We start from the raw sequence: 25,328 nt of genomic DNA on the forward strand, positions 1-25,328 counted from the left end.
TGTCCCTCCCCCCCACCCCAAGAGGCCGTTATGCAAGCAGGTCTCCAACAAAGAAGGGTCCTCATCCTCATCCATAGGGTCGGCTTTGAAGGCTGAGCCCATAGGTCTTTTTTAAACAAACAAACAAATGTCCAGAGCAATTATAAAATGAAAGAAAAGAGAAAACTCTTTGAAGGCTGAGCAGTCTTCTTGGTGGGGCTGGGAGGGGGGAGAGCCGCGGAGAAGTCCTGCATCGGTGCGAGATAGGGTTGCCAATCCCCAGGTGGGGACAGGGGATCCCCCGGTTTGGAGGCCCTCCCCCCGCTTCAGGGTCGTCAGAAAGCGGGGGGGGGGGAGGGGAGAGAAATGTCTGCTGGAAACTCTGTTATTCCCTATGGAGATTTATTCCCATAGAAAATAATGGAGAATTGATCCACAGGTATCTAGGGCTCTGGGGGGGGGGCTGTTTTTTTGAGGTAGAGGCACCAAATTTTCAATACAGCATCTAGTGCCTCTCCCAAAAATATCCCCCAAATTTCAAAACGATTGGACCAGGGGGTCTAATTCTATGAGCCTCAAAAGAAGGTGCCCCTATCCTTCATTATTTCCTATGGAAGGAAGGCATTGAAAAGGTGTGCCGTCCCTTTAAATGTGATGGCCAGAACTCCCTTTGGTGTTCAATTATGCTTGTCACAGCCCTGATCTTGGCTCCACCCCTAATGTCTCCTGGCTCCACCCCCAAAGTCCCCAGATATTTCTCACGTTGGACTTGGCAACCGTAGTGCAAGAAGGAGCCGGCCCGAGGGGGAAAGGTGGGAAGAGGCAGCAGAGAATTCTTGGAGAATGCTATCCCTCCCCCCCCCCAATTCTCTCTCTTTTCTTTCATTTTATAACTGCTTTGGACGTTTGTTTGTTTGTTTGTTTGTTTGTTTGTTTGTTTGTTTGTTTAAAAAAGACCAACTCGGTCCTTTGGGTTGTGGTCTCAGTTGCAGAGACCCAAGCGCAGAGAGGTGTGCTTGGGAGAAAGTCTTCAGCAGAAAGAGGGGCGAGAGCCAAGGCTTTTTTTGAGCAGGAGCACACAGGAACACAGTTCCTGCTGGCTTGGTGCCAGGGGTGTGGCCTAATATGCAAATGAGCTCTGTTGGGCTTCTCACATAAAAAGCCCTGTGTGAAACAATGGTGCCATCAGGGGGTGTGGCCTAATATGCAAATGAGTTCCTGCTGGACTGTTCCCTATCAAAAAGGCTCTGGCGAGAGCAAACCTCAAAAGGTGTGTTCCCGCCTGCCCCCCCCCCCCCCCGCCATGGTCTCCGGATGAAGATTTCATCCAATACTCCCTCTCTCTAAACTGTGGAGCCTTACAAGCAAAAAAAATCTGCTTTAAGCTAAAACGAAAATTGGTATTAAGCTAAGACAAAAATGTGCAAGCTGGAGGCTAAAAAACTGAGCTAGCTCACACTAACAGCTTAGAGGGAACAACACCTCCTCCCCCTTTGACCCTGATCAAAATCAAAGATTCTTGGCTGGAGGCTACCGTTCCTAAATAGAATAATAATAGTTCCCTAGATATAAGAGAGAGATCACAGCAGAAAGAGCAGACTGCATAGCTGGGGTGGGCATCGGAGGGAAGAAGCAGCCAAGCTTTGCAGCCCCTTAACACCACATTGTTTAGCTCCCGGGCCCCTCCACCCAACATTTTCTGACTACGGGCCTGCCCGCAACAGATACCCTGTGAGGTGGATGGGGCTGAGAGAGCTTTCACAGAAGCTGCCCTCTCAAGGACAACTCTTACAAGACCCAAGGTCACTCCAGCAGCTGCAAATGGAGGAGCGGGGAATCAAACCTGGTTCTCTCAGATAAAAGTCCGTGCACTTAACCACTACACCAAACTGGCTCTTAAAGTCCAAGTGCTCCCTTCGTCAGATAACTCTGACCCTCGAAAGCTTATACTCCGAAAACCTTGTTGGTCTCTAAGGTGCTCCTGGACTCAAATCTAGCTGGTCTACTGCAGACCAACACGGCTACCCTGTGAAACTCTATTTTCTTCAGTGGATGCTCTGTACATGCTCAGAAGTACTATGTCCAAAGAGAGCAATGAGACAGTGTCACAAATACGGGACAGCGATGCTTGCAAACGTTCAACAATTTAAAAGAGGGCATTTCCTTCCCTCTTGACTTACGCTGAAAAGAAAATTGTTCATTCTGTACCAGATTTTCTGGACTTCAATACACTGAGATTGGATATTACATGAAGTACTATGGAGGGAGGGAATAAAGTCAATGCACACTGTTACATTTCATATCTAAAAGTCAGTTTTGTTCTTATCTAAATTAACGTACAGCTGATATCTTGCAAAGCTCCTCTTGCTAGCTCACCTCACTTGCCAAAGAACTGAGCTCCAGGAAGTTTAAAGCTTGCATAGAAGTGTATGCTAACTAGCCGGGTTCTAATTGTGTTAGCTAACCCACAGGAGGTTCTGCTTTTCTGGCACTCCTCTTGCAATGCTTATCTGGTTTTATTGCAACATACCCTGGATTTCACAAGAAACCTCATGAGGAATGGCTTCCACCCTTTAGCTTCAGTGAATGACCTGGGCATTATGGGAGAGGGAGAAGAAATGTTCTGGGTGGACCAATAACATTTTGGATGGTCCTCATTACATGCTGTTCTTGTTCAGTGCCATAACTTGGATGGGCCAGGCTACCTCAATGCCATCAGGTTTCAGAAGCTAAGGAGGACCAGTTAGTACTTGGATGGGAAACCACTAAGGAAATGCACAGTTGCCATGCAGAGCAGGGGTCCCCAACCCCCGGTCTGTGGACTGGTACCATTCCGTGGCCTGTTAGCAACCAGGCCATGAATTGTATAATTATTTCATTATATATTACAATATAATAATAATAATAAGATGACGTTGGATTTATATCCTGCCCTCCACTCCAAATCTCAGAGCGGCTCACGATCTCCTTTATCTTCCTCCTCCACAACAGACACTCTGTGAGGTGGGTGGGGTTGAGAAAGCTCTCCCAGAAGCTGCCCCTTTCAAGGACAACTCCTGCAAGAGTCCCAAGGCCATTCCAGCAGCTGCAAGTGGAGGAGTGGGGAATCAAACCCGGTTCTCCCAGATAAAAATCTGCACACTTAACCACCACACCAAACCAAAGCATGCAAATGTATCATCCCCAAACCATCATCCCTCCCCCACCAGTTCATGGAAAAATTGTCTTCCACAAAACCAGTCCCTGGTGCCAAAAAGTCCCTGATGCAGAGGCAGGCAATGGCAAATCACCTCTGTTTATCTCTTGCCTTGAAAGCCCTAGAAAAGGGGTGTCAAACTCATTTGTTATGAAGGCCAGATCTGACATAAATGAGACCTTGTTGGGCCGGGCCATGTCAGGTTGGGCTGAGGCATGTTGGGCTGGGCCATGTGTGTGCCTGTTTAAGATTAAGTAGCAGAGATATACATTTTATAAAGAACACAGACAAACACAAATACATAGATCTCCCATGGGATCCAGGGAACTCAGCAAAGGAAGCTCTGGCTCTTTCCTTCCTTCCCCAGGGACTGGGGTGGAGTGGGAGCCTCTGTCAAGCATGGTGAAATTCCATTGATAATTTATTGTTTTAGGGTCCTTCATAACACTGGTCTGTGAAGTATAATGGAGGACCAAGCTTTGCTAGTTCTGTTATTCTTTCCCCTCCCCCTTCTTGCTTTATTGCTTGCAAAGTAGAAGTAGTGAGAAACGAAACTAACTTGAGAAGAAGTAATCAGCACCTTCCCATACATTCCTGGTAGGGAGTGCAACACATCTGGGGAAAGCAAGGACAGAGTCCTAATACCACTATGAGAATGTAGACATTTATGATAGTTTATGTGTGAGAGCTACCCCTCGCCCCCACCTTTTGGAATCCTTTTGAAGTAAGCCTTAAAAGTATTGTATCAATGTATTTGCAGCATCACTCTCAAGAATCTGTTACACTGAAAGTATCCGTTTATCAATAAACATAGTTTTGTATCAACTTCGACTCATCATTGAAACTGCATGCTTGACAGCCTCAGTCAATAGAAGGAAGAGAGGCTTGGCTCAGTAGCTCTGCTGTGCGATTGAGAGAGCCTGGCAAAGCAAGCTGTTATGCAGAAGGAAGCAAGATATAGGGAGAAGGAAGCAGATGATGGCCAGTTGCTCGGGGCCTGATAAGAGCCCTCTGGGGGCCTGATTTGGCCCCTGAACTTCATGTCTGGCACCCCTGCCCTAGAGAGTTGTTATAACTTGGTGATAACTTGACAGCACTTTCTACCACCATGGCAGGTACTTACCTCCACTGCCTGCTCTTTAGCTCTTCCTTGGAACCTTCTCTCTTTAACAGTTGCTCTCTCAGCTGAGCCAAAGCGGTTTCCTTCTCTTCAGCCTTTGCCCTTTCCCTCTGGAGGTCCTGCAAGCAATATGCATTGCATGTGAGGCTGCATCTCTGTGGGAAAGATTCCCCATTGAGCTCAAAGTGCTGCTGCAGCATCCACATGGGGTGATTTCCTGTGGTATCCACTCACATGTACCATTCCCTACCACTACCACTGATGGGTTTTTGACCAGCTTCATTCAAAAATTGATAAGAACCAGGGTTGGTTTTTTTTAGCAGGAACACAGTTCTGGCTGGCTTGGCATCAGGGGGTGTGGCCTAATTTGCAAATAGGTTCCCGCTGGGCTTTTTCTACAATAAAACCTTGTGTGAAACAATGGTGGTGTCAAGGGGTGTGGCCCAACATGCAAATGAGTTCCTGCTGGGCTATTCCATAAAAAAGCCTTGTGTGAAACAATGGTGATGTCAGGAGGTGTGGCCTAATATGCAAATGAGTTCCTGATGGTTTTTTTCCCCCCTTTTTAAAAAAAAGCCCTTATAAGAACTATATTGCTATACAGGGGCTGTGGCTCATTGATAGGGCATCTGTTTGGCCTGTGGTCTGCGGAAGGCCCCAGGTTCTATCCCCAACACCTCCAGCTAAAAAGACCAGGCCGTCGGTGATGTGAAAGACTTTTCTCTGCCAGATATCCCCAGAGAGCTGCTGCCAGTCTGAGTAGGCAATACTGACCTTGACGGACCAAGAGTCTCATTCAGTATAAGGCAGCTTCATGTGTGTTCATAGGTGTAACTGTTACGATGCTGTAGTGACACAGCCACTACCAATATTCATTTGCATTATGCATTATGCATAAGTTTCAGCTTTGTTGGAGCTTGCTGTGATGGCTGAATGCAGTTGCTGAGGGTGGATTTTTAAATACGTACATTTACAGCACGCATCGGTGGACCCCAGGGATTCTAGTAAAACTTTTTAAAAATACAGACTACAGAAAGTGAAAGCTGACCTGCTTCTGAGGATTAGAATAATAGATGTAAGATTTTATACGGGGAGGAAAAGGAAACCCTCTCTTTCTCATTGGAAAACTGGGCTAAAACAAATAAAATGAATTTTAATGGGGATAAATGTAAAGTTCTGCATTTAGGTAGGGAAAATCGTATAATTATAGGATGGGGAAGACTTGTCTCGGCAGTAGTTCATGCAAAAAGGATCTCAGGGTCCTAGTGGACCATACACGGAACATGAGTCAGCAGTGTGGCGCGGTAGCTAAAAAGGCAAATGCAATTTTGGGCTGTATCAACGAAAGTATAATGTCCAGATCAAGCAAAGTGATGGTATCAAGTCAAGTAAACCATGGAGTTCTGTCTGCAAGACCTGAGCATGATAAGACTTTTTAGAGATCATGATTACATAGGGTCACACATCACACACACAATATGTGTCAAATGATCCTGAGCTTGTCCTCTTGGGTTAAGAATGCAGGGCATGCCTTGCTGGATTACATCAAAATCCATTTTATTGAGCATCTTGGGCCAGAATCTCAGCAGCCAGCAGGTGCTTAAGAGAGGCTCACTGAAAAGTGACTGAGGGAACGAAGATCTGCTTCATAATAATTCCAGACACTCTCTCTGAAGAAGTGTGCATGCACATGAAAGCTTATACCCAGATTTACACTTTGTTGGTCCTACAGGAGACACCGGACACAAACTTTGGTCCCTCTGCACTTGTTCTTGTCCTGCAGTGCCCTCTGGTGGTTAAAGCAATATAACTGAAACCCAAAGTAAAAGCAGGAGAAGAAATCATACTGATGAATTAACAGTAGTCTTTAAGTCCAGAGGAGTTAGCCATGTTAGTCTGTTGCTGCAAAATAGTAAAGAGTCCAGTAGCACCTTTAAGGCTAACACATTTTATTGTAGCATAAGCTTTTGAGAAACACAGCTCTCTGCATCTGATGAAGAGAACTGTGTTTCTCAAAAGCTTACAGTACTATAAAATGTGTTAGTCTTAAAGGTCCTACTGGACTCTTTACTATTTTGTAGTTTTAAGTGTTAACTTGCCAGAAGCAATTGTTGAGATGCACAGAAGTTGGTGCAAGTCTGAGCACTGTGGGAGGGGATTGTTGCCTCGCCACAGCAATTCCTCCTATCCAGGGCTTTTTTTGTAGCAGCGACTCCTTTGCATATTAGGCCACACCTCCCTGATGTAGCCAATCCTCCAAGAGCTTACAGGGCTCTTAGTACAGGGCCTACTTTAAGCTCTTGGAGGATTGGCTACATCAGGGGTGTGTGGCCTAATATGCAAAGGAGTTCCTGCTACAAGAAAAATCCCTGCTCATATCTCAAGGGGATCTGATTTGGAGGGTCCGCCCACTGGAGGCCCTGATCTGGATGGCCTAGGCAAAAATCAACCTACCACAAATGTTACTTTGTAAAGTGCTACTGGACTCTTATACCTTTCTACTGAAATCTGTATGTAAAGCGCACACACAAGAACACTCGTGACTCACACAAACCTAAAACTTACAGCATTAAACAGGCCACTAATTTATAATTTTATCTCCATAACAATGAGGACTAGCAATTTGTTCTGAAAAAAATCAAGCAAAAGCTTTATTTTTAGTCAGACCTAGATTCTGCATTAGAAGAAGCCATATTTTAGTATGATGGTCATGGATATTTTTTACTAGACCAGCAAGCCAAATCAAACTACTCAATTACCTTCTCCAGGTTGGTCGACACTTCACACTTGGCATTCAGCTGTTCCTTCAGGCTGCTGTTCTCCCGTTCCAGATCACTGACTCGCTGGGAGACGTCCTGCAGGCGGCTCAGCTCCATCCCCTGCTGCCGACTCTGGGACTCAAGGTGGATGAGGCGGAGATTCTGCCCCGCCAGCATCTCTTCCTGGGCCTGCGTTTGCGCCTTCATGCGCCGATTATCCTTGTCCAGCTGCCGCCTCTGGCTCTCAGCTTGGCTCAACGCCTCCTCCAAAGCCCCCTTTTCTGCCTCCAGCTGCGCCAGGGTCACCTTGAGTTGCTCCAAGCCACGCTGCAGGCCCTCCAGCTCCCGCTGGGCCTCGTGCATCTCCTCCTCTGTCTGACGAGCCTTCTGGGCCAGCCGGGCCCCCTGCAGCCGTTCGTCCTGAAGGTTCCGTTGGGCCTCCCTCAAGTCAAATTCAGCCTGGGTGGCCACAGCCTGCAAAGCCTGGGCTCCAGCCTGTAGGGCTTCCCGCTCACGCTCCAAGGCTTGGACTTCTTCCACCAGATGCTCGGCCTCCAGGTCCCTTTGCTTGCGCTCGTGCTCTAGTTTTTCTAGAGCTTTGGCATGTGCCTCCTGAAGGGTCCTCAGCCGTTCCTCAAGGCCCAAGGCCCGACGGGCCTCCGCCTCCCGCTGTTCCTCAGCCTCCCTCAACAAAGTCCGAGCCTCTGACAGCGCCTTCTCCATTCCTGTCAGCAAGGCCTTGGCCTCTTGCTCTAGAGCCTGGCTTCTCCCCATTTCTGAGGCCAGTCCCTCAGCCTCACTCCGCTTCTCCTCAGCCTGCCGGTTCGGAGTCTGCAGTGAATGATCGCGAAAGTCTGGCACCTTCTCTTTAGCCTGAGGATCCACCTGGATTTGCAGGGATTCATGTGAAAAATGAAACTTGTAAGTCACACCAGAACTGTTCCTCACAAAATGCTGCTTGATTCTTTATTCTCAGCTATTACCGTAAAATAGAGGTCCCCAACCTTTTTGAGCCTGTGGACACCTTTGGAATTTTGACACAGGGTGGTGGGCATCCAAGAAAACTGCTGTCACAGAAAGAACCACCAACCACAAAATGTCAGGGAGCACAATCATGCATAACTCTCACAGTAAATCTTCAGCCTTCAAGGCAGTTGCTCTTTTTAACACATGGCACCTGATTTTTTTGCCACTGTGTGACAGAGTGTTGGACTGGATGGACCATTGGCCTGATCCAACATGGCTTCTCTTATGTTCTTATGTAGGGCTGCCAAGCCCCTGGTGCAGGCGGGGGTTCCCCCGCCTGGGAGATTCCCAAACCGCCGGCCCACATTGGCGATGTTGCGCAGTGGTCACTCTAGGCGTTTCCGGGAAAACTTGATGGTTTTCCTGGAAGCTCTAGCCATTTGGGAGGGAAAACTCTATGGTACAATAGGTACCATAGTTTTCCCCCTCCCAAATGGCTAGAGCATCTGGGAAAAAAACAAGAGTTTCCCCAGAAACGCCTAGAGCGGCTAGCATGCGACATCACCAGTGTGATGATGTCACTTCTGGGTGACATCATCGCACCACGCGTGTGTTGGGCATGCGAAGAAATTCCCCTGCTAGAGCCAGTGAGGGACTTGGCAACCCTATTCTTATGCCCAGCCAATCAGAAGCTTTGCTGAGACCATCCCTGCTTGGCCGTCCCACTTTCTAAAAACCTTTGGCAAGCACCAGGAAAAGTACAGGCACCATGTTGAGGAAATCTACCATAAAGGAATATTAATCCTCCCAAGGGCTTCTCCTGTTTTAAGATCATCATGAAAGTCCCTCCTTTGTAGAGGCCAAGATCCATGGCCACAAGAGGCAGGGCCTCTTCTATTGTGGCACCCCTTCTCTATGAAATGTAGGGTTGCCAATCCCCAGGTGGGGGCAGGGGATCCCCCGGTTTGGAGACCCTCCCCCCGCTTCAGGGTCATCAGAAAGCGGGGGGAGGGGAGGGAAATATCTGCTGGGTACTCATGATTCCCTATGGAGATTTATTCCCATAGAAAATCATGGATAATTGATCCGTGGGTATCTGGGGCTCTGGAGGGGGGCTGTTTTTTGGGCTAGAGGCACCAAATTTTCAATATAGTATCTAGTGCCTCTCCCCAAAATACCCCCCAAGTTTCAAAAAGTTTGGACCATGGGGTCCAATTCTATGAGCCCCAAAAGAAGGTGCCCCTATCCTTCATTATTTCCTATGGAAGGAAGGAATTGAAAAGGTGTGCCGTCCCTTTAAATGTGAGGGCCAGAACTCCCTTTGGAGTTCAATTATGCTTGTCACAGCCTTGATCTTGGCTCCACCCCTAATGTCTCCTGGCTCCACCCCCAAAGTCTCCTGGCTCCACCCCCAAAGTCCCCAGATATTTCTTGAATTGGACTTGGCAACCCTAATGAAATACCCTGCTCATGGAATCCCACCTGCCCCCTCACTCTTGTTAATTAGAAGACTGGTGCATGCACACATATTTCTCAGGCATTTGCATTGCTAGAGGTGGGCTTTCATACTGATTGCCTTGCTGTTGTTTTGCAACTGCCAACACTGATTTGCTAAGCTGGTTATGACGGCATGGAATGTTCAAAAACATTCCAGCTACTCAGAGAACAAAGCTGTCAGGACATTTGCAGTCCAACTTCTCAAAGGGAAGGAAAAACAGTCCTTAAACTTCACACCAGCTCCAATGACAGGATTTTTTTAAAAATCTGAGGCCCTTATAAAATATCATCAGCCGTTTCTACAGTTGTACAGGGGATGAATTGTAAACTATACATTTTAGCATTTTTTTTAAAAAAAATCTTGTATAATTTTCACAGTTGTCCACTCAGTGTTCAAATAACGCCTTCAAATAACACATCTTCTAAAAGAGATTCTGGAGCTTTTTAAACAGCTGCATCATGATCAGAAAATTCAATAGATGCAGCCATGCCAGCCACACAACCCCCCAGCTGTGTGTTTCATACCTCTCTGTGAAGAAGAGCCATAGTTTTTTGCTCCCTTCCCAAGCTCCCAGAATTGTTGGACTTTTCCAGTGCCTCCTGCAGCTTCCTTCTCAGTTCCTGGTTCTCCCGCTCCAGGGCAGGCAACCGACCTGCCTCCCTCACCTCAGAGCTCAACAACAGAGGCACCGCATTAAGTTCTGAAGAAAAGGGAAAAATGAAATTGCCATTCTTAACCTCTGGGCTTAGTCTGGGAAGGGACAGAGGGCTTTCACGTGGGGCAAGAAACAAAGGGGTATGCTCACTCTCTGGGCCCCAGTCAGACTCCAGTTCTTCTGCCCGGAGAAAGTCCAGGGGCTCCACCAAACTTTTCCTCAGCTGTCTCTCCAAAGCCAAGTTCTCTGTCAGAAGCTCCTCTGTCTGGTGATAAATCTGGTCCCGTTCCTGGGGGAGGGGGACATGCTTAATTCCTATGAGGATGGCAGGGTGGTGGTGGTGACTGCCCTAAGGACATCAGAAGAGCCCTGTTGGCTCATACTGGAACCATGCATAGGAATAGCTGCGTGAGTTAGGACAGGGGTGTCGAACTCATTAGTTATGAGGGCTGGAACTGACATAAATGAGACCTTGTCGGGCTGGGTCATGTGTGTCATAAAATGTAATGCCAGGTACTGGAGACATAAACGTTATAAAGGACACAGACAAACACAATTAAAGTTTTTTGTATTTCTCCTGTGTGATTGAGGGAACTGAGCAAAGGAAGCTCTGGCTGTTTCCCTCCCTCACCAGGGGATGAGGAGGGGGTGGGGCCACAGCCAATAGAACGAAAAGAAGCTTGGCTCAGTAGCTGTGCTGTGTGACTGAGAGAGCCTGGCAATGCACGCTCTCCCTCCTCTCCTTCCACCTCAACGAAGAAGGCTCAATCAATGGAGAAAACAGAGGCTTTGCTCTGTAGCTCCTGTGTGATTGAACAAGCCTGGAAAAGCAAGCTGTGATGCAGAAGGAAGGAACATAAGAACATAAGAGAAGCCATGTTGGATCAGGCCAATGGCCTATCCAGTCCAACACTCTGTGTCACAGAAAAAGAAGGAAGCAGACTTACTTGCGGGCCTGATAGGAACCCTCTGGGGGCCTGATCTGACCCCTGGGCTGGACGTTTGACACCCCTGAGTTAGGAGAACTTGCAGATGAGAGAGGAGCAATTTCACTTTTTTGTCCTACTTAATTCTTAACTCATGCAGCTATTCCTATGCACGGTTCTTTCCTACAATCCTGAGGATGATCTTTCTGGCGATCAGAAGTGGCTGCAGGAATAGTATAGAATATGGAGAAACTGTGTTCCATGCACAGAGCAGTATGCTTTTGCCCACTATGTATTTTCTATTATATCTCTGTACTAAAAGAACAATTGTCACCTTGGCTTTTAAACCAGTGGAGTCCAGAAGCATTGCATGTTCACTGAATGCAAGACACAGTAAGTGGAGAAGAGCCTTTGGCAATGTTTAAGGGGGGAAGGAGTGGGATCTCTGTCATGAATGCAGAAGTGTGCCCCCATTTTCAAGTGTGTAAAGCTGGACGGGTTTGTCTCACCTCTTGGACCTGGTTTAGACAGATTTGCAGCTTCTCCTTCTCCTTTTCCAATTGGTTCAGACGCTGATCCCGGGCATGAACTGCCTCTAGCTGCCCCTCCAACATAGCCTTGGTCTCCAGCAAGGCCTGAGAAAATTCACGCTCCTCCTGCCAGTGGAAAACAGCTTGTTCAGTTCATCTGGAGGCACTTCTATTCTCCAGTTAAAGTTGTTTCACATAGATGTTTTGCTCCACCTTGGCTACCTTGTTACAGCGCTTTCAGGGGAGGTTCCATCTTACATAATCCTCTATTCGTTTTCCATGTTTCCCTCGACTTGTTGCTGTCTTATCTAAACTGTTGGAAAAGGCAGTGTCTGGTGTATAAAGAAGAAAAGAAATCCCTGAAGGAGGCAGCAAGGAGACAATTAGATAGGAATAGATAGCACTTTCTCTCCTGTTAAGTGTCATTCCTTGTCTGTCTCCAGATTGCTACTCTTACGGCAATTTCCTGCTTCTTCTCAGAAGTTCCACACCTAGTGTCTCTCTCTCTCTCTCAGCTAGAGATGTAGTTAGGAGTAGAAGTCTATCTCTGTCTCTCCTCTTTACAATCAAATATATTAATTCCTAAAAAAAAACTTAAATCAGGTTGTTCACCATTGCTGTGTTAATTACTCTGCCAACAGGGGATACGGGCCCAGATTAAGCACATCTCTGATTAAAGTCAGAAAGACTGCCAGAGACTTCTTGGCATGAGCAGGCTTGAACTAAGAAACACAGACAGCGACTTCCTGCGGTCCACAGCATGGTCACTGAATAGATAGTTGCATGGTAAGCAACTATCCAATTTGGAGAGAAAGAATGAAGACCAATCTCATCGAAACAGACTTCTGGATTGTTACCAACATCAGCCCAGCTGATGGTACAGAGCAAGGGAGGCCAAACTTGCTTAATGTAATGTGGCTTTGAGAGCCACAAGACAGGAACATCAGATATTTTAGAGCCACAAGACAGGAAGGAAGGAAGGAAGGAAGGAAGGAAGGAAGGAAGGAAGGAAGGAAGGAAGGAAGGAAGGAAGGAAGGAAGGAAGGAAGGAAGGAAGGAAGGAAGGAAGGAAGGAAGGAAGGAAGGAAGGAAGGAAGGAAGGAAGGAAGGAAAATAGATGGGGGAAGGAAAGGTGAAAAGAAAGCAACTTTAAATGCATTCTCCAAGCTGCCAATTGGCTTGGCTTGGAGAAGTCATTTAAGAAGTCATTAAAGAGACAAATGCCTTCCCCAAGCTGGCCAATGGAGTGTTGGGGGCTTTAAGAGGCACACAATACGCATGAAAGAGCCACATGTGGCTCCCAAGTCACAGTTTGGCCACCCTGTGATAGGGTTATATTATAACAGAATGGTTCAGGAAGGGGAGGAGGCGGGTTGGTTTTATACCCTGCCCTTCAGTCTCAGAGTGGCTTACAATCACTTTCACTTCCTCTCCCCACAACAGACATCCCGTGGTGGGGCTGAGAGAGTTCTGAGAGAACTGTGACTGACCCAGGAGGTCACCCAGCTGCCTTTATCTGGAAGAGTGGGAATGGGACAGTATGTATTGTCTGTTTGCTGTATGTATTGCCCTGCTCTCACTGCATTGTTTTCTACTAATGCAACACCATTGTCTGCATTGTTTGCCATACGTACAATTTTTCATAACTCCAGCCCTATTGCATTACTTATTAGGTGTCTCATGCCATTTGACCCACTGACTTATACTGTCCAATCCATCTTGACTCTCAGTGAAAAAGGTGGGTTGTAAACAAATAAATTTAAAATGTATTAGTGTTTATCACCCTCTCCCCAGGATTGGTTATCTTCCCTCACAGAACACACGTTTATATGTTAGACCCAGGTATCAATCCTACCTTTAGCTGGACCCGGCACTGCTCTAAGGCAGGAAGCCGTTCCCTGAGGGTCATCAACTCTGCCTGAAGCCGTTCTGTCCTCACCGCTTTCTCTCGGAAGGCATCCAATTCGTCCCGGTACAGCCTAGCCAGCCGGGCTTCCCCTGCCAGTTTCCGGTTCTGGAGGAAAAGCACGGGTTTGAAATGAGTGGGTTCAGGAGTACAGAAAAAGAATGAAGGGCGTGGGGTTAGACTTGGACAATGGGAGTTAAGGAAGAGTAAGGCAAGGAAGCAGGGACAAATTTGACTTGGCAAGACTCTCAGAAGCTAAGCAGGGCTAGCCCTGGTTAATACTTGGATGGGAGGCCACCAAGGAATGGCAGGGTTGCTATGCAGAGGCAGGCAATGGCCACCCACTTCTGAAATCTCTTACCCTGAAATGGGGTTGCCATGTTGACCTTAGTGAGATTTAGGCGAGTAGTTGTATTAGTTTGAACAGGGGTCGTTTTGTAGAAAAATAGCTAGTGGAGCTCATCCAGGGATTGTTATGCAGCTGCACCTACTATTCGATGGGCAAGGTGGGGAGGAGGAGGTGGAACCCTCAGAAAGGCTCAGGAGCTGTGCTCTGTGAGCTCCTGCTTTAATCCAAGGCCTGGGTCTGAAGCAATAGAACAAAGTTTGGCACCTTTAAGAGCAACATGTTGGGTATAAGCCATCACGAGCACGCACACTTCTTCGGACTTAACCTTAATGAGAGCACTTGGGAATGCCTCTAATGTCTCTGTTTTGCAGAAGGCTTTTTTAGCTTGAGCACAGTGGATCTCCCAAAATATGTGGACAATGAAATTGTTTAATGGCTGTTTACTGACGTTTCATCATATTCTTGAAAGGTTTTCAATTGCTTGTATCTGTTAGTGGCTGTTGTAAATCGTACTAAACTGCTGTTGAGCGGAGGACAAGGCGGGGTTTGCATCTGAAAGTAGATAAAGATGTTGCTCCAAAGCCAAGTTCTCTAAAGAGTACCTCTTGCCGCATCTTTTGAAGTTGCCCCTCCAAATCCTTTAATTCGTCTTGTTGATCCAGCAGCTCTTCCATTTTCTCTTCCCTGGGAGCAGCAATAGAATTAGGACCTCTTGAGGAACACATGCCTAATGCCCAGATCCCCCAGTAATCCTGGGTGGGGCATGTAAACCAAATCCCCTTTGATAATTAATTTCTAAAAATAGGGATTCTTGGGCCTCAAGCTTCTCTGCAAGCCACTTCCTAGTCACGTACCGTCAATCTGTTAAAGCAGCACCATTAAACAAAAGCCAAAAGTAAGCTTTTCTGGAATTGACATCAGATGCCACATTCTGGGAAACCATTTGTAGCATTCGGAACCCTTTTAAAAGGGCCAGTTTAGTGCAGTGGTTAAGTCCATGGATTGTTATCTGGGAGAACGGGGTTTGATTTCCCACTCCTCCACATGCAGCTGCTAGAGTGACCTTGGGTCAGTCTATAACTCTCTCAGAGCAGTTCTCTCAAGAGCAGTTCTCTCAAGAGCAGTTCTCTCAGAGCTCTCTCAGCCCCACCTACCTCACAAGGTGGCTGCTGTGGGGAGGGGAAGGGAAAGGAGACTGTAAGGTGTTCTAAGTGAAGGACAGGGTATAAATCCAGTCTCTTCCTCCTCTTCTTTTTTTTACAAAGAGGGCTATAAAAGGATGCTCACTGCACCTAATTATCTTATTTACTTCATTTATACCCTACATTTCTTCCCAGTGGGGACCCAAAGTGGCTTACAACATTCTCTCCAGGGGTGGAATTCTAGCAGGAGCTCCTTTGCATATTAGGCTACACACTCCTGATGTAGCCAATCCTCCAAGAGTTTACAAGGCTCTTTTTTCTAAGCTCTTGGAAGATTGGCTACATCAGGGGTATGTGGCCTAATATGCAAAGGAGCTCCTGCTAGAATTCCACCCCTGCTCCTCTCTGCCATTTTATCCTCACAACAACTCTCTGAGGTGTGGTGACAAACCAAAGTTCACCCAGCAAACTTCCATGACAGAATGAGGATTCAAACCTGGGTCTCCTGGATCCTAGTCTTATGCTTTTGCTGGGTTTTCTCTGGATCCTCAGTGTTTCCATTTTTTTTTTTAAAGTTTCTTTACAAATATATAAAATTACTGCAAAATCAACAAAACATCACCACACCAACCCAAATCCAAGTACTACCTATCAGCAGTTCATACTTCTAATCAGTGTTCCCTCTAAACTGAGTTGGTGTGAGCTAGCTCATAGGTTTTTAGCCTGTGGCTCACACCTTTTTGTCTTAGCTCAGGAAAAATGGCACCAGAGCAAAGTAATTTATGCAATAGCTCACAATTTCATTGCCAGTAGCTCACAACTTTATTCCAGTAGCTCACAAAGCAGAATTTTTGCTCACAAAACTCTACAGCTCGGAGGGAACATTGCTTCTAATCAGGGCTTTTTTTGTGACAGGAACTCCTTTGCACAATAGGCCATACTCCCTGATGTAGCCAATCCTCCAAGAGCTTACAGTAGGCCCTGGAAGAAGAGCCCTGTGAGCTCTTGGCGGTTTGGCTACATTAGGGAGGTATGGCCTGATAGGCAAAAGGAGTTCCTGCTACAAAAAGAAAAGCCCTACTTCTAATGACATTTGGGGGGCACCTGCTGCATCCCACTCACAATTCGTGCTGCAGACGCCGCATCTGGGCTCGGGTTTCAGCCAGTTGCACCCCAAGATGCTGATGGCTGTTCTCGGATGGGGGAACTTGGGGGGGTTCCCGCTGTCCCTGCTGCAGCTCCCATAATTTCTGTAAGAAGAAAAATGGAACAGATGGCACACAACTAGAAGGGAGTCATGAGGGCAGAGAGACCCTAGTACTCACTGGTGGTCTCCCTTCCAAACACTGTCCAGGGCCCACCCTGTGTAGCTTCCAGGATCTAATGAGATCAGGCTCACCTGGGCTGTCCAGGTCAGGGTTCCCTCTCCTTACTTTGAACTAAAAACATCAAGAACTAAAAACAAGTCTCTAGCCCTTTGGCTTATTAAGATCTTAGGGGGAAAACAGTCTGGCAGGAGTTTATTTACCGTAGTCCTAACTTTCTCCTGATATGTAGCAACATTGGGATGACTCGCAAACCTCCTGGGCACTTGAATTTAAATGTCCTGAATATTATTTAATCCAGGGGTGGCCAAACTTGCTTAATGTAAGAGCCACATAGAATAAAGTCAAATGTTTGAGAGCTGCAAGACATGAACGTCAAATGTTGGAAGCAAGGAAGGAAGGAAGGAAGATAGATCGGGGGAGGTGGAGGTGGAAAGAAAGCAACTTTAATTTTAAATGCATTCTCTAAGACACTGGCCGCTTGGCTTGGAGAAGTGATTTAAAGAGACAAATGCAGTGGGGGCTTCAAAAGCCACACATGTGTGAAAGAGCTGCAGTATGGCTACCCCTGATTTAATCTATCAAATGTTGACTGCTTCTGTATAGATGTTTCATGTTTATTCATGCTGACTGCCAGCCCCAAATACCTCACTACCATCTTGCCTAAAAGGATCCAGAGTGGAAAACCTTTGGATCAGGAATGTATATATGAGGAAAGGATAGCTCAGGAAGTATGGTTTTGAACTCTGTGAAATTTCTGGAGATTTGGGGGTGGAACTTGGGGAGGGGAGGGACTTGAGCAGGGCTTTTTCTGCAGCAAAAACTCCTTTGCATATTAGGCAACACCTCCCTGATGTAGCCAATCCTCCAAGAGTTTACAGGGCTCTTCTTACAGCCTACTGTAAGCTCTTGGAGGATTGGCTACATCAGGGGTGTGTGGCCTAATATGCAAAGGAGTTCCTGCTACAAAAAAAAAAGCCCTGGACTTGAGACATGGCATAGAGTCCATCTTCCAAAGCAGCCACTTTCTCCAGGGGACCTGATCTCTGTAGTCTGGAGATCAGTTGTAATTCCAGGAGATCTCCAGATCCCACCTGGAGGTTGGCAACACTATGACAGGAGGCCACTCTCTGGGGACAAGGTGGGCATTACAAGCATCATATCCTGCACCTCCAAGCCTGCATCTCGTTCATGCACCAACTCTCGAATACAGGGCACTAAGTCCCATAGGAGTTGCTCCATCTCCAAGGGTGCCAGTTCCTTCCACTGGAGCCTCAGCATGTTCTTGGGTTCTTGGGTCACCTGAAACAGATAGAGAATGATGTGTCAACTTGTAGGCCAAGGTACACTGCTGCAAAGCCAATGTGTATTACTAAGAATCCTGGGAATTATTTTAGGGTGCTGGTCTGAATCCCTGCAAAAGAATTTTTGTGTTCCTTAGTGGCAACGGTTGCTTCCTCAATGGGATCTAGTTGTCAGGACAGGGGTGGCCAAACTGGCTCTGAAGCCACATGTGGCTCTTTCATACACAAAAATGTGTGGCTCTTCAAAGCCCCCACCGCCCTGTTGGCCAGCTTGGAGAAGGCATTTGTCTCTTAAAGAACAATGTCCCTGCTGCACTTCTCCAAGCCAAGCCAGCCAGCAGCTTGGAGAATGCATTTAAAGATGCTTTCTTTCCATCTCTCCCTCCCCATTCCCCCATCTATGTGCCTTCCTTCCTTCCCTCAAACATCTGACGTTCATGTCTTGCAGCTCTCAAACATCTGACATTTATTCAATGTGGCTCTTTCGTTAAGCACGTTTGGCCACCCCTGTGGCAGGAGATGGCAGTGGATGCTTTCTCAACGGGAGCTACTTGTCAGGAGATGGCTTTCTCAATGGGAACAAAGATTTTCTTATTCAAGAACCCGTCAGAGCTTGGAGAAGGTACCACACACACAGCCCAGCTAAAGGAAGGGGGCAGGTGTGTGTGTGTGCATGGAAAAAAAAGATCAGTCTTCAGAGCCAACAGAGAGAGCTGTGAATTGGTTATGAACGAAGCCCCTCAGAGTGCAGAGTCTGTTTCTGAGGTGGCAAATCTACTGTCCTCTAGGAGGACCTCTTTGTCTGCACCTGTGGTAATCCAAATGGAACCATACTCAGGTCACACTGCCTCTGGAACTTTCTGCTACATTACAGACATGAAGAAGAAGATACTGGATTTATATCCTGCCCTTCACTCTGTCTCAAAGTAGTTCACAATCTCCTTTATCTTCCTCCCCCACAACAAACACCCCGTAAGGTAGGTGGGGCTGAGAGAGTTCTCATAGAAGCTTCCCTTTTAAGGACAAGTCTGCGAGAGCTATGGCTGACCCAAGGCCGTTCCAGCACCTGCAAGTGGAGGAGTGGGGAATCAAACCTGGTTCTCCCAGATAAGAGTCCACACACTTAACTATTACACCAAACTGGCTCTATGGAGAACACACATCAAGTATGGCGTCACATTAGATTCCCATATATCCCAGCATTCATCCTTCTCCCCAAGGCACAGGAAGCTTGAAATAAAACACATTAGTGGGGGAAATTATGGGTAGAAAAGCAGTTATCACATTACCTCTTGGATGGCAGAAGCCAAGGCAGTCTGAGTATCGATGTCCAAGGTCTGGATACGGCCAATGATCTCATCTCGCTGTTCACACTATCAGAGGTCAAGGATGATCAAATTCTTTAAGTTGCCTATTGAAGCAGTACAGACATATCCACACTACAGACCTAAACTGGTTTAGCGGCCGTATAGTCTCACCCAAGGAACCCTGGGAATTGTAGTTCTAAAGCTGGGAGATGCTTCAGACCTTGCACAGAGAACTTCCAGCAACCCACACCAAAGTACTAGTCCCATGATCCTTTGGGGAGATCATGACTGTAGCATAGATAGTAAAGAGTCCAGTATCACCTTTAAGACTAACAAATTTTATTGTAGTATAAGCTTTTGAGAAACACAGCTCTCTTAATCAGAGGTAGGGTTGCCAATCCCCAGGTGGGGGCAGGGGATCCCCCGGTTTGGAGGCTCTCCCCCTGCTTCAGGGTCATCAGAAAGTGGGGGGAGGGGAGGGAAATGTCTGCTGGACACGCTATTATTCCCTATGGCGATTTATTCCCATAGAAAATAATAGAGAATTGATTTGCGGGTATTTGGGGCTCTGGGGGGGCTGTTTTTTGAGGTAGGGGCACCAAATTTTCAGTACAGCATCTAGTGCCTCTCCCAAAAATATCCCCCAAGTTTCAAAACGATTGGACCAGGGGGTCCAATTCTATGAGCCCCAAAAGACGGTACCCCTATCTTTCATTATTTCCTATGGAAGGAAGGCATTGAAAAGGTGTGCCGTCCCTTTAAATGTGATGGCCAGAACTCCCTTTGGAGTTCAATTATGCTTGTCACAGCCTTGATCTTGGCTCCACCCCTAATGTCTCCTGGCTCCACCCACAAAGTCTCCTGGCCCCACCCACAAAGTCCCCAGATATTTCTTGAATTGGACTTGGCAACCCTAATCAGAGGCATCTTTGGACTCTTTACTATTTTACAGCAACAGACTAACACAACTAACTCCTCTGGATTGATGACCATGGGTAAGATATATAAGCTCTTTAGGATCTGCTTTCCATACTAAAGCTCTCTTGACTGTTATTTCCAGTTATAACCAGCCTGTGAGCTCATATTGCTATTGAAGCTACTGTCAATACTGCTAAATGTATATCTATTGTTAAAAAGTATTTAAGTCCGAAGAGAAGGAATAAAAGATAATTAGAAGAAGAACAGATTGGATTTATACCCTGCCCCTCACTACCCAAAGGAGTCTCAAAGTGGTTTACAATCTCCTTTCCCTTCCCCTCCTCACAAGACACCCTGTTGGGTGGAGCTGTGAGCTCTGACAGAAACTGCTCTTTCCAGATTAGCCTCTGAGAGAGTTATGACTGACTCAAGGTCACTCCAGCAGTTGCATGTGGAGGAGTGAGGAATTAGGAACGGAACTGAAAACAAATGAGCCAGTATCATAATGCCCTTGTATAAATCGCTGGTGCAATCTCATTTGGAATACCGTGTGCAATTCTGGTCATCGCACCTCAAAAAAGATATTATAGCATTGGAAAAAGTACAGAAAAAGGCAACTAGAATGATTAAAGGATAGGAACACTTTACCTATGAAGAAAGGTTAAAACGCTTGGGGCTCTTTAGCTTGGAGAAACGTCGACTACGGGGTGATATGATAGAGGTTTACAAGATTATGCATGGGATGGAGAAAGTAGAGAACTCGTGGGCATTCAATGAAATTGCTGAGCAGTCGGGTTAGAACGGATAAAAGGAAGTACTTCTTCACCCAAAGGGTGATTAACATGTGGAATTCACTGCCACAGGAGGTGGTGGTGGCTACAAGCATAGCCAGTTTCAAGAGGAGATTGGATAAACATATGGAGCAGAGGTCCATCAGTGGCTACTAGCCACAGCGTACTCTCACAATAGAAGAACTTGTGGGCATTCAATGAAATTGCTGAGCAGTCGGGTTAGAACGGATAAAAGGAAGTACTTCTTCACCCAAAGGGTGATTAACATGTGGAATTCACTGCCACAGGAGGTGGTGGCGGCTACGAGCATTGCCAACTTCAAGAGGGGATTGGATAAACATATGGAGCAGAGGTCCATCAGTGGCTACTAGCCACAGCGTATTGTTGGAACTCTCTGTCTGGGGCAGTGATGCTCTGTATTCTTGGTGCTTGGGGTGGGGGCACAGTGGAAGGGCTTCTAGCCCCATTTGTGGACCTCCTGATGGCAAATGGTTTTTTTTTGTGTGTGTGGCCACTGTGTGACAGAGTGTTGGACTGGATGGGCCATTGGCCTTATCCAACATGGCTTCTCTTATGTTCTTATGTTCAAACCCGGTTCTCCCAGATAATAGTCTGAGCACTTAACCACTAAACCAAACTGGCTCTTCCTCCCCACCCCTTTTTTTCCTTCAATATTTTGTGTGTGACTGTGTGTGCCTGCATGCCTACTGGGGCCTGGACATTTTTTGCGAGAGGCGGCTTGATATGACCGTCTCTGCGTCTCAGCCCTGGTATTCCTTTGGAGGTCTCCCTTCCAAGTACTTGCTAGGGTTGGCCCTGCTTAGCTTCCAAGATCAGGCTTTGGTTATTTTCCCGTTGTTCATGAGAAAAATATTAGAAAGTCTGTCAAATCTTAGAGTTCAGCAAAATTCTCGCAGGGGGATTGAACAATGGAGTCCAGAAGCAAGTATTTTTTTTGAGAGGGGGGTTAAGAAAGAAAGAGCATAACAAACTTTAGAGCTTCCGGAGCTGAGCTCCTGTGAGTTACTGCCCAAAATGAGGCCTGCTTGTCACTATGTCATGGTTACACTAACAATACCACAGAAATGACTGACTCCCTATCCTCTCCGACATACCTGTACGGCACCTCCCAGCAAAAGCAAGAGCAGCTTCCTCATCTCCTTGATACCCTGTGCTGGCAAAACAGAATAAACGGTTATCATGATTTAGAACCAAAAGCACACCTATATTTCCTTCTAGAATTACAAACCACAAAGTGGGGCTTGGAGTTCTCCCAGAATTACTACTGAACTCTTGAACAGAGATCAGTTCCCCTGGAAGAAATGGCAGTTTCAGAGGGCAGAGTCTATGGTATGATATGAAATCCAAGAGAAATTAAAGTTCTAGAGGCTGCAGAGGGTGGATGCTCTAGGATTGCATTTTTCCTGCAGAATACAGTAAAGACTAGGAGAAACTGATTATCACCTGTAAAGACATGAAAGTCCAGAGACTATTTGGGGATTAAGAGAATAGTTGCTGTTGGGTGGCCAGTGTCTTCACTTCATAAGAACCTTTAGGGTGGATTTTTCTCTATAACGCTGAGAAGAATCTGAAGAGAATTTTGAGGCTGTTGTTGAGTGGAACATAACTGGATAACAGCCACCTATACCAACACAAATATTTAGGATCAAGGCATTCCAATGACATAAAGAATGCAAGCATATAGAAGCCTGCAAGTGTTGTTAAGGGAGAGAAAAGGCAGGGAAAAGTGATATGAGGTGCAGAATTTAAATTTATAATGTGATCTGGGTGTGACATCACATCCCTGCTGAATAGGGTTGCCAATGGGTTGTAGAATTCCTGAAGATATGAGGGAAGAGCTGGGGGGCGGAAAGTTTGGGGAGGGTCATCAACAGGGTATAATACCATAGAGTCCACCCTCCAGAGCAGCTATTTCCTCCACAGGAACTGGTCTCTGTTGTCAGGAGAGTTGTTATAATTCCAAGAGATCGACAAGAAGAGATGCCAGCCTCCAGGTGAGACCTGGGGATCCCCTGGAATTACAGGTAACCTCCAGGCTAAAGAGATCAGCTCCCCTGGAGAAAATAGATGCCGTGGAGTCTGGACTTCATGGCATTGTGCCCCATTGAGTTTCCTGTCCTCCCCAGGCTCCACCCTCAAATCTCCAGGAGCTTCCCAACCTGGATCTGGCAACCCTACCCCACCCACCCCACCCTATTCTTGGTGCTTTGGGGGGCACAGTGGGAGGGCTTCCAGTGTCCTGGCCCCACTGGTGGACCTCCTGATGGCACTTGGGTTTTTTGGTCACTGTGTGACACAGAAAGTTGGACTGGATGGGCCACTGGCCTGATCCAACATGGCTTCTCTTATGTTCTTATAGACACCAGTAGCAAAGGGGGAACGGACAACCCAACTCCTGACCTCCCCTCCCTAAGCTCCAAATCTCCTCAGGCATTGCCCTCAAACCACCAGGAATTTCCCAAGATGGAATCAGCAAACCAGGGGGTGGTGTGTGGAAAGGAGAGGGAGATCAGTACGGTATGACACCAAAGAGTCCACCCTCTAAAGCTGCCGTTTTCTCCAGGGGAACTCATCTGTGTTGTCTGGAGATCATTTGTAATTCCGAGAGGTTTGTAGGTCCTATTTGGAGGTTGACAACCCATTCCCCCTTAAGATCAGTGGAACCTAGAGTTAACAATCCCCAGGTGGGAAATCAAACAAAATACCATGATGTAATTACGAAAACCATTAAAATGCAATAACCACAATTTATCAAAAATTATTATAAATATAGTGATATTTTCACAAATTTTCAAACATTCTTACAACAAGGTCAGTAATTAATCCAAGGCCATTCACAGTATCTGAGCACATACACAATTTAAAGAGAATGAAATTTTCACAATAAAGTGCTGAGCGCAAAAAGTGTTTGTATACTAAAGTGATCAAAAGTTCATTTTCTGAAGACTCCACAGGTCCACGTACGATGGAGCCTGAAGCCGGCTGACACTTGCTGCGCCATTTCAAAATCCTTTGTCAAAGAGGGGAGATAGAAGTTCTTCCAAACTTTTACAATAAAGAAATATTTAAAAGCACATACAAAGCACTTGCAAACCTTCCAAAGATGTATTAATTCAATTATGCTTGTCACACCCTTGCTCCTGGCTCCACCCCCAAAGTCCCCAGATATTTCTTGAATTGAACTTGGCAACCGTAGGAACCAGTCAACCATATTTCTCATTTCCTAAAACTAATTTGGTGAGGTTCAAAATGTTACCGCCTTAACCCAAATGCAATGCAATGTTATACTCTGATATACCATCCCCAATAGGGTTGCCAGGTCTAGGTTGGAAAATACCTGGACACTTTGGGGGTGGATCTGGGAGAGGGTGGGATTTAGGGAGCGAAGGGGCCTCAGCATGGTACAAGGTCATAGAGTCCACCTTCAAAGCAGCTATTTTCTCTGCCAGCTGGAGATCAGTTGTTAAAGTGGGAGATTTCCAGGCCCCTTCTGGAGGCTGGCAACCCTAATTCCCCAACCATTATTAACTGTAAGAGAGCTTTAGGCCTTGGGAAGAGCTTCTGCGCCCACCTCCTAAGGAAGTACTCATGTTCAGGTCTATTTGGAGAGGGGATTTAATCTCACTTTGCATTTCTGGGGCACTTTAGAGTGATCAAAGAAACTTCACATCACATTATTGTAGCGAAATCTTTACCACAGCCTTGTAAAATAGGTCAGTTATTATTATCCCAGAGAATGCAGATGAAGGAAATGAGAGAAGATTCCCTAAGACTGGTTGATTATTCTTGGTATTAAAAATTGAAGTGATACAAGCATGGCCATCTTTCCTCTGAGAATTGACACATGGTCTAATGTAGTGGCCTGAATCTGACAAGGGCAACCTGGGTTCCTATCCCTGTTGGAATTGCTAACTCAGGGTTGGGGAATTCCTGGAGATTTGGGGGTGGAGGCAGCTGGGGAGGGCAGGGTTTGGGTCATAATCAATGTTTCCCCTAAGCCACAGAGTCTTGTGAGCAAAAATGACACTTTGTGAGCTACTGGCATTAAAGTTGTGAGCTACTGCGTCAATTAGTGTGCTCTGGGGTCATCCTTCCTGAGCTAAGACAAAAATGGGTGAGCCGGAGGCTACAAATCTGTGAGCTAGCTCACGCTAACTCAGCTTAGAGGTCATAATGCCAGGGAGTCCGCCCTCCAAAGCTGCCATTTTATCCAGAGGAACTGATCTCCATAGTCCGGGGTTCAGGTGTAATTCTTGGGGTTGCCAATCCCCAGTTTTGAGCAGGGGTTGCTAATCCCTAGTTGGGAGCTTAGGATCCTCTGGTTTGGAGATCAGGGTTTTCAGAAAGTGGAGGAGTGGGGAAATGTCCACTGAGCACTCCATTAAACCCTATAGAGATCGGTCCCCATAGGGCAGTGGTCCCCAACCTTTTTGGCACCAGGGACAGGTTTTGTGGAAGACAATTTTTCCATGGACCGTGTGTGTGTGTGTGTGAGATGGTTTGGGATGATAAAATTGTGCACTTTATTTTTATTAGTTTGTTGTAGTGGTTAAGTGTGTGGACTCTTATCTGGGAGGTTTGATTCCTCTCTCTTTCACTTGCAGCTGCTGGAATGGCCTTGGGTCAGAAATAGCTC

At 46.5% G+C, this 25,328-nt stretch overlaps 1 protein-coding gene across 1 annotated transcript in view; it reads right to left on the reverse strand.

Annotated features, from left to right (window-relative positions):
- CCDC88B (coiled-coil domain containing 88B) overlaps window positions 1-25,328 on the reverse strand; it is a 55,170-nt gene that overhangs the window by 25,085 nt on the left and 4,757 nt on the right. The window contains exons 5-15 of the mRNA XM_060251371.1: window positions 21,787-21,845; window positions 18,945-19,028; window positions 17,522-17,653; window positions 16,149-16,276; window positions 14,487-14,568; window positions 13,485-13,643; window positions 11,609-11,755; window positions 10,324-10,462; window positions 10,043-10,218; window positions 7,055-7,939; window positions 4,299-4,414 (exon numbers count right to left, since the gene is read on the reverse strand). Coding sequence (XP_060107354.1) covers window positions 4,299-4,414; window positions 7,055-7,939; window positions 10,043-10,218; window positions 10,324-10,462; window positions 11,609-11,755; window positions 13,485-13,643; window positions 14,487-14,568; window positions 16,149-16,276; window positions 17,522-17,653; window positions 18,945-19,028; window positions 21,787-21,845 — 2,107 coding nt within the window. The remainder of the gene's footprint in view (window positions 1-4,298; window positions 4,415-7,054; window positions 7,940-10,042; window positions 10,219-10,323; window positions 10,463-11,608; window positions 11,756-13,484; window positions 13,644-14,486; window positions 14,569-16,148; window positions 16,277-17,521; window positions 17,654-18,944; window positions 19,029-21,786; window positions 21,846-25,328) is intronic.

Source organism: Heteronotia binoei, chromosome 1, assembly GCF_032191835.1.
Source record: "Heteronotia binoei isolate CCM8104 ecotype False Entrance Well chromosome 1, APGP_CSIRO_Hbin_v1, whole genome shotgun sequence".
Classification (NCBI taxonomy): Eukaryota; Metazoa; Chordata; class Lepidosauria; order Squamata; family Gekkonidae; genus Heteronotia; species Heteronotia binoei.